The sequence below is a fragment of the Rhinoderma darwinii genome, chromosome 7 (genome assembly GCF_050947455.1).
Source record: "Rhinoderma darwinii isolate aRhiDar2 chromosome 7, aRhiDar2.hap1, whole genome shotgun sequence".
NCBI lineage: Eukaryota > Metazoa > Chordata > Amphibia > Anura > Rhinodermatidae > Rhinoderma > Rhinoderma darwinii.
In genome coordinates, this window is record NC_134693.1 from 17,638,304 (window position 1) to 17,651,122 (window position 12,819).

At 38.3% G+C, this 12,819-nt stretch overlaps 1 protein-coding gene across 1 annotated transcript in view; it reads left to right on the forward strand.

The window, feature by feature from the left end:
* The window catches only part of AK5 (adenylate kinase 5), a 164,973-nt gene that overhangs the window by 146,945 nt on the left and 5,209 nt on the right, over positions 1–12,819 (forward strand). Inside the window, exon 13 of the mRNA XM_075832866.1 lies at positions 9,399–9,590. Coding sequence (XP_075688981.1) covers positions 9,399–9,590 — 192 coding nt within the window. The remainder of the gene's footprint in view (positions 1–9,398; positions 9,591–12,819) is intronic.

The following is a 12,819-nucleotide window of genomic DNA, read 5'->3' on the forward strand; positions in this document are numbered from 1 at the left end:
ATAATTTAGTCATCAGTGGTGGTCGGACTACCACCGATCCCAAAAGCAAAAGAGGCCCAGCTCCTTTTCTTGCAGTCATACTTCACTGAAATTAAATGGAAATAAAAAATACTAGTGACCCCCACCAATCACACGTTTGGCATGCCATAAAATTTAAAGAGGATCTGACAGCTCTTGTCACATGTCTATGTCTGATTGGAAAATGTCAGAATATGTAAAACACTCTCTCTATTGGCTAGAAGGATGGTAACCCAGTTTCCAATTTATTCATACATTTCCAGGAGGAATAACACAGGAAAGGCACATTGCAAAGGGCTAAGAAAAATTGCCGTAGAATCGTTATTTTATGGGGAATGCCAGTATTTATTTTGTAAAACAGACACGTCAGGACAGCTGATAAGTCAATTTTTCTTCACATTAAACAAATACTGAGGATTATGTAAGTCCTCCAAGGCTTCGTTCACATCTGCGTATAGACTCTGTTCATGGGTTCCGTCGGAGCTCTCCATCAGGGGAACCCATGAACAGAATCCAAACTGAAACAAATGGAAACCATAGGTTTCCGTTTTCCTCACCATTGAATTTAATGGTGACAGATCCGGTGCAAATGGTTTCCGTTTGTTACCGTTGTGTAAGGGTTCTGTAGTTTTGACTGAATCAATACCGTAGTCGACTGCGCTATTCATGCCGTCAAAACGACAGAACCTTTAAACAACGGTAACAAACGGAAACCATTTGCACCGGATTCGTCACCATTGAAATCTATGGTTTCCGTTTGTCTCAGTTTGGATTCCGTTCATGGGTTTTACTGACGGAAAGCTCAGACGGAATCCATGAGCAGAGTCCCAATGCAAATGTAAACGAAGCCTGACTAATATTATTGATAACTTTTTTCTAATATTTGGTTAGTCTGTGCATGGATGTGGTTATTTGGTGCCAATATATCATATTAGAAATATTTGGCATGTCAAAGTTACAGACTGATAATAATCCCGACTCTACTCGCGATTTCTTTTTTTCTTTAGTTTTTTCCTTGTTTGTAATTTTAGTGTATTGAGAAATATGATATGCTTGCAGGAGATGTGGTTGCATGTTATACATGTGCACTATTACAAAGAATCATGTTTTATGGGTTTTGTGGTTGTTACACTCGTTCTTAAGTAAGTTAGTTGCATAAATTTCTGTGAAATTTTTGGACAAGTAAATACATTATGGACCCACATTGCAGCAGATAGGTGGCTTTACTGTTTTGGACCTATGTTTGACCCATGGTCATGGTCATGGTCATGGTTGACGCCTGGATGTATCCAAGGTATTCTAATTTTGCATTCACCTGTGTGAGCAAAATAGTCAAGCAAATTTTGTACACTCATGCACACTTCCATCACCGTTTTCACGGCCGTTTCTCACGCATCCGTGTGTCCGTTCTGGTATCCGTGTGGTTTTCACGTGTACTCCGTGTCCGTTCCTTGTTTCCGTTTCAAACGGACGTTGTGCTTCCGTTTGGCTTCCGTGTTTCCGTAAAAAAAACCGGAAGGTATTGAACTTCATTTGAACTTGTCACATGTCCCAGTCTGTGAACTTTGGCACGCCCTTCTGTGTGCCGTCCATTTTTTTCACAGACCCATTGTCTTCTATGGGCCCCACGGTCATGGAATCACTGACAAAAGTAGGATATGCTCTACTTTTGACGGAACGGAACAACGGATCCGTGAAAATAACGGAAGTGTGCATGGGCCCTTTGAAATGAATGGGTCAGGGGGCTATCAGTGAAAAAAACGGATAGCACCCTGAAGGAAAAAACTGAAGTGGGCATGAGGCCTTACAGGTCCTTCTCAATGAGATTATCATCAAAAAGTAAATTTATTTCAGTAATTCAATTCAAAAAGTGGAACTCATATATTCTATAGATTCATTACACACAGAGTGATCTATTTCCAGCATTGTTTTCTTTTAATGTTGATGATTATGGTAACAGTTAATGAAAACCCAAAATTCTGTCTCAGAAAATTAGAATATTACATAAACCCAATTTCAAAAATGATTTTTAATACCTAAATGTTGGCCTACTGAAAAGTCTGTACAGTATAAGCCCTCAATACTTGGTCGGGGCTCCGACTCTGCATGAATTACTGCATCAATGCGGCGTGGCATGGAGGCAATCAGCCTGGGACACTGCTGAGGTGTTATCAATGCAGCGTGGCATGGAGGCGATCAGCCTGTGGCACTGCTGAGGTGTTATCAATGCGGCGTGGCATGGAGGCGATCAGCCTGGGGCACTGCTAAGGTGTTATCAATGCGGCGTGGCATGGAGGCGATCAGCCTGTGGCACTGCTGAGGTGTTATCAATGCGGCGTGGCATGGAGGTGATCAACCGGTGGCACTGCTGAGGTGTTATCAATGCGGCGTGGCATGGGGGCGATCAGCCTGTGGCACTGCTGAGGTGTTATCAATGCGGCGTGGCATGGAGACGATCAGCATGGGGCACTGCTGAGGTGTTATCAATGCGGCGTGGCATGGAGGCGATCAGCCTGTGGCACTGCTGAGGTGTTATCAATGCGGCGTGGCATGGAGGTGATCAGACTGTGGCACTGCTGAGGTGTTATCAATGCGGCGTGGCATGGAGGCGATCAGCCTGGGGCACTGTTGAGGTGTTATCAATGCGGCGTGGCATGGAGGCGATCAGCCTGTGGCACTGCTGAGGTGTTATCAATGCGGCGTGGCATGAGGGTGATCAGACTGTGGCACTGCTGAGGTGTTATCAATGCGGCGTGGCATGGAGGCGATCAGACTGTGGCACTGCTGAGGTGTTATCAATGCGGCATGGCATGGAGGCGATCAGCCTGTGGCACTGCTGAGGTGTTATGGAGGCCCAGGTTGCTTTGATAATGGCTTTTAGCTCATCTGCATTGTTGGGTCTGGTGTCTCATCTTCCTCTTGATAATAGCCTATAGATTCTCTATAAGGTTTAGGTCGGGCGAGTTTGCAGGCCAATCAAGCGCAGTGATACTGTAGTTATTACACCAGATATTGGTACTTTTGGCAGTGTGGGCAGGTGCCAAGTCCTGCTGGAAAATGAAATCAGCATCTCCATAAAGCTTGTCAGCAGAGGGAAGCATGAAATGCTCGGAAATTTCTTGGTAGACGCTGCGTTGTCTCTGGACCTGATATAACACAGTGACCAACACCAGCAGATGACACGGCCCCCCAGACCATCACTGACTCTGGAAACTTCACACTGGACCGCAAGCAACTTGGATTGACGCCTCTCCACTCTTCCTCCAGACTCTCGGACCGAGATTTCCAATTGAAATGCAAAATTTACTTTCATCTGAAAACAGAACTTTGGGCACTGAGAACAGACCAACAGACCAGTCCCTTTTCTCCTTAGCCCAGGTAAGACGCTTCTGACGTTGTATCTAGGTCATGAGTGGCTTGACACAAGGAATGCGACAGTTTTCTCCCATGTCCTGGATATGTCTGTGTGTGGTGGTTCTTGAAGCACTGACTCCAGCCGCGGTCCCCCAGATTCTTGAATGGCCTTTTCTTGACAATCCTTTTCAAGGCTGCGGTTATCCCTGTTGCTTGTGCACCTTTTTCTACCACACTTTTTCCTTCCTCTCAACTTTCCATTAATACGCTTGGATACAGCACTCTGAACAGCAGCCTCTTTAGCAATGTCCTTTTGTGGCTCCTCCTCCTTGTGGAGGATGTCAATGACCGTCTTCTGGACAACTGTCAAGTCAGTCGTCTTCCCCATGATTGTGTAGCCTCCTGAACCAGACTGTTGGACCATTTAAAGGCTTAGGAAACCTTTTCAGGTGTTTTGTGTTGATTCGCTGATTAGAGTGTGACCCCATGAGTCTACAATCTTCATCTATTAGCCAATATTCTAATTTTCTGAGAGACTAAATTTTAGGTTTTCATGAACTCTTAGCCATAATCTTCAACATTAAAAGAAAAAAAAATGCTGGAAATAGATCACTCTGTGTGTAATGAATCTATAGAATATATGAGTTTCACTTTTTGAATTGAATTACTGAAATAAATTAACGTTTTGATGACATTCTACATCATTGAGAAGGACCTGTACTTCTTTTAAGCTTGGTGAGGTTTGTGGTGGAAAAATGTAAAATAGCAAATGGGTACAGTACACAAGCGGTTACATTTTCTAATTCTTCTGATGAAAGATCCTTTCTATAGTTTGTTAAAATAACAGATCTTAGTAAGACCTTAGGAAATGAGTAAACGGTCAACAGACTCATCGCTGACAAACCTTTTCTTAAAGCTGCACTGACGTGCTCTGAGTTACTTTTATTTGCATTTTCTTTAGATGATTTGGCAGAATATTGTGGTCACAATTTAGACACAAACAGTGTGTATACTCTTTCCAGTCCGCTTTGTAGCCAAATGGAATAAGAAAACACATTTCACACCAGGATAAATTCAGTTTGTTCCACCCGCAGACAAGTTTGAGACAGCGATTACTCAGAACACTGAGAACCTCGCCTCACACAAAGAGACCTGTCAAAATCTATGGCATGCCGGCCAGATTAGATAGGATCCCGCAGAGATGTTCTGCCCAACGCATGTCTGCCAGCGTGACAAAAATATTTTTTATTGTGTTCATCGGGCAGGAACTTGATTGGAGAAATGATTTGAAATAACTCACATATCTGTCTTGTATAATACAAGGAAATCTACCGCAACCCAAGGCAGCCAATCAGACAACGGAGTAGAGTAGGGGTATGTTCTCACACTTAACTAAAAACGTCTGAAAATACCAAGCTGATTTGAAGGGAAAACCGCTCCTGATTTTCAGATGTTTTTTAAGCAACTCGCGTTTTTCACTGCGTTTTTTACTGCCATTTTTGGAGCTGTATTTCTATAGAGTCCATGAAAAACGGCTCCAAAAACGTCCCAAGAAGTGACATGCACTTCTTTTTCACGGGCGTCTTTTTGCATGCCGTTTTATAAAATAGTGCCGTTATTATAATAGTTATATTCCTGTACATAGGGGGCAGTATTATAGTAGTTATATTCTTTTATATAGGGGCAGTATTATAGTAGTTATATTCTTGTATATAGGGAGCAGTGTTATAGTAGTTATATTCCTGTATATAGGGACAGTATTATAGTAGTTATATTCTTGTACATAGGGGGCAGTATTATAGTAGTTATATTCTTGTATATAGGGGGCAGTATTATAGTAGTTATATTCTTGTATATAAGGGGCAGTATTAAAGTAGTTATATTCTTGTATATAGGGGCAGTATTATAGTAGTTATATTCTTGTATATAGGAGCAGTATTATAGTAGTAATATTCTTGTATATAGGGGCAGTATTATAGTAGTTATATTCCTGTATATAGGGGCAGTATTATAGTAGTTATATTCTTGTATATAGGGGGCAGTATTATAATAGTTATATTCTTGTATATAGGAGCAGTATTATAGTAGTTATATTCTTGTATATAGGAGCAGTATTATAGTAGATATATTCTTGTATATAGGGGCAGTATTATAGTAGTTATATTCTTGTATATAGGGGCAGTATTATAGTAGTTATATTCTTGTATATAGGGGCAGTATTATAGTAGTTATATTCTTGTATATAGGAGCAATATTATAGTAGTTATATTCCTGTATATAGGGACAGTATTATAGTAGTTATATTCTTGTATATAAGGGGCAGTATTAAAGTAGTTATATTCTTGTATATAGGGGCAGTATTATAGTAGTTATATTCTTGTATATAGGGGCAGTATTATAGTAGTTATATTCTTGTATATAGGGGGCAGTATTGTAGTAGTTATATTCTTGTATATAGGGGGCAGTATTATAGTAGTTATATTCTTGTATATAGGAGCGGTATTATAGTAGTTATATTCTTGTATATAGTGGCAGTATTATAGTAGTTATATTCTTGTATATAGGGAGCAGTATTATAGTAGTTATATTCTTGTATATAGGGGGCAGTATTATATTAGTTATGTTCTTGTATATAGGAGGCAGTATTATAGTAGTTATATTCTTGTAAATAGGAGCAGTATTATATTAGTTATGTTCTTGTATATAGGAGGCAGTATTATAGTAGTTATATTCTTGTATATAGGAGCGGTATTATAGTAGTTATATTCTTGTATATAGTGGCAGTATTATAGTAGTTATATTCTTGTATATAGGGAGCAGTATTATAGTAGTTATATTCTTGTATATAGGGGGCAGTATTATATTAGTTATGTTCTTGTGTATAGGGGCAGTATTATAGTAGTTATATTCTTGTATATAGGGGGCAGTAATATAGTAGTTATATTCTTGTATATAGGGGGCAGTATTATATTAGTTATGTTCTTGTATATAGGAGGCAGTATTATAGTAGTTATATTCTTGTACATAGGAGCAGTATTATAGTAGTTATATTCTTGTATATAGGGATAGTATTATAGTAGTTATATTCTTGTATATAGGGGGCAGTATTGTAGTAGTTATATTCTTGTATATAGGGGGCAGTATTATAGTAGTTATATTCTTGTATATAGGAGCGGTATTATAGTAGTTATATTCTTGTATATAGTGGCAGTATTATAGTAGTTATATTCTTGTATATAGGGAGCAGTATTATAGTAGTTATATTCTTGTATATAGGGGGCAGTATTATATTAGTTATGTTCTTGTATATAGGAGGCAGTATTATAGTAGTTATATTCTTGTACATAGGAGCAGTATTATAGTAGTTATATTCTTGTATATAGGGGGCAGTATTATAGTAGTTATATTCTTGTATATAGGGGGCAGTATTATATTAGTTATGTTCTTGTATATAGGAGGCAGTATTATAGTAGTTATATTCTTGTACATAGGAGCAGTATTATAGTAGTTATATTCTTGTATATAGGGGGCAGTATTCTAGTAGTTATATTCTTGTATATAGGGGGCAGTATTATAATAGTTATATTCTTGTATATAGGGGCAGTATTGTAGTAGTTATATTCTTGTATATAGGGGCAGTATTGTAGTAGTTATATTCTTGTATATAGGAGCAGTATTATAGTAGTTATATTCTTGTATATAGTGGCAGTATTATAGTAGTTATATTCTTGTATATAGGGAGCAGTATTATAGTAGTTATATTCTTGTATATAGGGGGCAGTATTATATTAGTTATGTTCTTGTATATAGGGGGCAGTATTATAGTAGTTATATTCTTGTATATAGGGGCAGTATTATAGTAGTTATATTCTTGTACATAGGAGCAGTATTATAGTAGTTATATTCTTGTATATAGGGGTCAGTATTATAGTAGTTATATTCTTGTATATAGGGGGCAGTATTATAGTAGTTATATTCTTGTATATAGGGGGCAGTATTATAGTAGTTATATTCTTGTACATAGGGGGCAGTATTATAGTAGTTATATTCTTGTATATAGGAGCAGTATTATAGTAGTTATATTCTTGTATATAGGAGCAGTATTATAGTAGTTATATTCTTGTATATAGGAGGCAGTATTATAGTAGTTACATTATGTTACATAGGGGGCAGTATTATAATAGTTATATTCTTGTGTATAGGGGCAGTATTATAGTAGTTATATTCTTGTATATAGGGGGCAGTATTATAGTAGTTATATTCTTGTATATAGGGGGCAGTATTATAGTAGTTATATTCTTGTATATAGGGGCAGTATTATAGTAGTTACATTATGTTACATAGGGGGCAGTATTATAATAGTTATATTCTTGTGTATAGGGGCAGTATTATAGTAGTTATATTCTTGTATATAGGGGGCAGTATTATAGTAGTTATATTCTTGTATATAGGGGGCAGTATTATAGTAGTTATATTCTTGTATATAGGAGCAGTATTATAGTAGTTATATTCTTGTATATAGGGGGCAGTAATATAGTAGTTATATTCTTGTATATAGGGGGCAGTATTATAGTAGTTATATTCTTGTATATAGGGGGCAGTATTATAATAGTTATATTCTTGTATATAGGGGCAGTATTATAGTAGTTATATTCTTGTACATAGGAGGCAGTATTATAGTAGTTATATTCTTGTATATAGGAGGCAGTATTATAGTAGTTATATTCTTGTACATAGAAGGTAGTTCTATAGTAGTTATACTCTTCTGTATAGGGGGCAGTATTATAGTAGTTATATTCTTGTATATAGGGAGCAGTATTATAGTAGTTATATTCTTGTATATAGGAGCAGTATTATAGTAGTTATATTCTTGTATATAGGGAGCAGTATTATAGTAGTTATATTCTTGTATATAGGAGCAGTATTATAGTAGTTATATTCTTGTATATAGGAGTAGTATTATAGTAGTTATATTCTTGTACATAGAAGGTAGTTCTAGAAGGTAGTTCTATAGTAGTTATACTCTTCTGTTTGTCCGTATGCCCTTTTAGGACATATAGACACTGTTGTCTTCATGACACAATCCCTTGATTCTTAAATACCTGATCAGTCTCCTCAGGGAGAATTGTTCTGCTTATGCTTCCTGCGCTCTCATGCACACACCTCGTGTATATATTGTATATTGCCCCATATGCACTTATCACTTTATATGGGCAGGCTTTAAGAATACGCGTGCAGCAAGCCGGAAAGAAGACAAATCATTTGCACAAATGACCTTCAAATGAGCTCCACGAGCCTAAGTTTTAATGCATTATATATTAGAAAGAGTTCTGCCAGTTCTCTGTTTGTTAATCTGCAATTAATAAAAAGTTGCAGACCCATTTATGCCAGTTACACAGTAAAGGGATTTATTTGTTGCGGTTTATTTCAGAAGTTTGCAGATTTTTGTCTCGAGTCTTTAATCCCTTGATTAAAAATCTTTGTACTTTAGGACCTAAACCCTCATTAATTCAGTAGGACAGGCTTAAAGGGGCTGTATGCTTCGCTTGGCATCCAGCTGAAACAGACATTTGGGAAAAGAAGCGTCAGTCAGCAACTCACAACCAATCAGCATTGCGGACAACTCTATCAACAATTTAGTTCTTTAATATATTTAAACCTTAAATTCTTTCAAGTTTATTATAAGGCTGTTTCACAGGTGCACTATGAATATAGTAATTCACAAATTAAGTATTTTATGATTTTTATAGTTAATTTCACCAAGATTGTGCCTTCAAATCAAAAAATCAAAAACCCCAGAAGTTTCCATTTCTGGCTCTAGGGGTGCATGTGGGCTGTTATGCGGACATTCCTACCTATGCAGAGAAAAGTTACATGGTATTGACCTACATACAAGCTTCCCAGACATAGAGGGTGCACACTTGTATGTTCCATGAGTGACCAGAAGACTGCTCCATGACTCCAGAGTAGGGTAACATCTTCCTGTCCACAGTTACTTATTAATATTTACATTTTTCATTTATCAGCTCTGCACACCGAATCTGGTCCTGTACCTGGACTGTTCTGCTGAAATCATGACCATGCGGGTGGTGGAGAGAAGTAAGATCAGCCATCGCAATGAAGTCACCACAGAGAACGTCAAGAGGAGGCTACAGATGTTCTACCAGACCATGGAGCCCGTACTTACCTATTACGAGACCAAGGCTCTTCTGTGTAGGGTAAGTTATAAAATGTAGAATGGGAATTTACATGTCACACACTACATTGCAACATTTGTCACATAATATGTAAGATTTGGTGACCCCAGGCCATAACAGGATGGGGAACCCTACCAAGTACTAATAATGCTGCTGTTTTTCTCTGAACCCTTTGATACACTGCTGTAGTGGAAGGTTTTTTTCCGGTCATCTATTTTTCTACTACTTTGTCTGACAACTCAATCCGGGCTAGATTTATTCTTTTAGACGCCACATTGTCAATAAAAGTTTGTGGAGATGTCGAAATCCTTTTTGTAACGGAAGATCTTTGCAAATTGACAGCTCCCAATATTCCCCCCTTGATAGTCTCAACAATTCGGGGAAACCATACCCTTTTTTTGTGCCTGAAAGGAACAATCTCAATGGCTGATGGTCGATCCATTCTTATCTTGGCTACTATTCTGTGAATCAGAGGAACTGGAGGAAAGATGTAGACACACTTGTTTCTCTATGAAATGCGTCTATCGCAAAGAGACTATCGGCTTTACAAATCAAGCAAAACTTTAAGCGATTTTCTTGAGAAACCATTAAATCGATTTCCGGGCCACCCCCATCTGCATTATGACCTTCTCAAACAATATGGGATTTAGAGAAAACTCTCGTCCTGTTCTTCACATAGTCCATTAAGAACGTAAGGTAGGTCCCAAGTAGGGACTGTATTTCCCATCACTGGTCTAAGGGTCTTTAAGGTTTTAAACTATTTTCTCACAAGAGGTTGGGGAGTGAATTTCCTCGGCCCTTCTGTGTCGTCGTAGGACAAAAAGAAAATGTTTCTTATCCCTTTACTTTGTCTCGTACCATTCATTGGGATAAACTTTATCCAAATATTTATGCTTCGAAGGACAAGAATTTCATTTTTTAATTTACATTTTTATCATATTCTTAAATAAGTGTACAATTTAATTACTAGACTAAATTCTGAATTAAAAGCCTCAGGTAACGGGTACAATGGACTGTAAAAACGGCAACTGTTCAATTACGGCTCGCAATTCCTTAACCTGGAAAACCGTCTGTTATGAGGAGAACATAATTCTGCTGCTGCCAAGAAAAACAGCAGCCAAAGGTAAATCGTGTCTGCGGGCGCGAACAGAAGCTGGGAACAGTTTGTATTTTATTCATCATCTCAGCCTGTCCATCTACCAAGTGCGGCCTCTTATTCAGATATCATTTCAGAAAATTGATCGTCTCACCACGTCCTTCCCGGCGGAGTCAGATGTGAATACCTGAAGCGGAAAACAATTACATTTTTCAAAATGGTCAAAAATGAAATCTTGTCCTCCTGCATTTCCATCACAACTTATAGGCAGAGCAGGAGTCTCCGGACATTAAAATGAATGGTATATGGGGGATACTTTTTTGAAAAAATATAATTTAGCAATTTATTTTATTTTTTTAAATAATTCACATAGGATATGTACAGGTCATGTGGCACGTACAGAGACATGTCACACCTAGTATAAGACCCCATACAAAATGTATTTTTGTAGGGTTTATTTTTCTTATAAAAACATGAAAAACTGATATACTGTATTATCCCTAGTGCAAGTCCTGCCCCTAACAAAATATTACTACATTTTGAAAAAAAATTAAAAAAATCCTATCACCTAATATATCCACTAAAGAGTAATAGATGGGGGATATATTATTTATGGGACTTTAAAGGGAGTGTCCAAGATTAGAAACAGTTCCACTCGTCTCCATGTGGCTGTCGCTGGTACTGCAGCTCATCCTTATTCAAGTGAATGGGACTGAGCTGCAATACCAGACACAGCCCATCAACAAATGCGACGCTTTATTTTGGGGAAGGAAAAAAAAAAGCAGATTTTTTTTCTAATCCTGGAAACCCCTTTAGAGAACATCTATCACTAGGATCGGTCTACAACATGTATTAATAAAGATGGGTCAGTGGGTGCATATATACTCACTAATAACTGCCCGGAAGTGCCGATGGGTTGGATAAAATTACGCAAAAAAAAGCGTACGCTGTATGTAATTCATGGGCACCGCCTCTCTCTTCTAGCCAATCAGAAGCACTAAAAGGGCTCATGTGATACCATGGAGACTCCATTAAAGCAATGCTACAAACAAGCTTATGGGGCAGGGAAGCAGCTAAATCTGAGTCCACTTTTCTAACTTCTGAGAGGCCCATGTTGCACATCCCATACATTTGGCACCCCCAGCTTATTTTTGCTAGGGCATAACTTAAAGGAGCCTGTCTAAATGACAAACTGCAGATCACCACCAAGCAACTTTAACCAAGTTTGTTGGTCCAAAAGAAAACAAAATACTATGCCTATTACAAAAACCAGTGCAAATGCATATTGAAGACCGCACAGCATGAAATAAGGGGGACTGTCCTGTAATGTGGACATCTGAGGACTGAACAAAATACACAATGACACAATACATCAATGACACTTTTAAGACTTCAGTGATCAGTGCCCTTTACGGTATTGTATTTTTATAACCTAAAAGGTCAGTGCAGACCTGGAGCTGATCCGCCGAGACAGGTTTGTCAGCCTGAAAGATGAAGCATAAATACTGCAGCAGAATGGAGAAACCTGGGGAAGGAGATTTTCGGGACATAAGAGCGGATTATTATCGGTTTAAGGAGTAGCTACAGAGCAGCCCTGGCTCATAGATGGACGTGCCAACCCCTATGATGTCCTTATGATCTAATTGGGCACGGGACGTCTTCATGAGACAACCCCTTCAAGCATCAGGAGCCGCAATCAAACTCTACTTGGTCTTTTGTCCAGACGAGGAGAAATCTGTTTACCCTCATTGGTAAATTGGGGCAAACAAAGTCACAACCCTTCTGAGGACATTTAGTGCTGCAAGAAACAGTTGGCACTTCTTACAGGATTTTTTAGATTTTTATTTAGGTCAGGAGATCCTTGGAGGACAGAATCCGCAAGCTGCTTAAAGATGTTTGACATGATGGCAAGCAAAGTAGTCAACACATCTTGTCCATCAGATAGCGATTAACTTATGGATGACTTTTCCCACCCGCATACCAATCTTCTATGATGTAGGGGAAGGTTTAGGGGCCCCAAACAAAACTGAACCAATATATAGACAGAACCAATTGGACCCATAACCTTCAATATCTGGAACTAAAAAATGGTCCCAATTCCATTTTCCTTGGAGCTTAATGAACCTTCACAAGTGTTTTTTTTTGTTGTTGTTT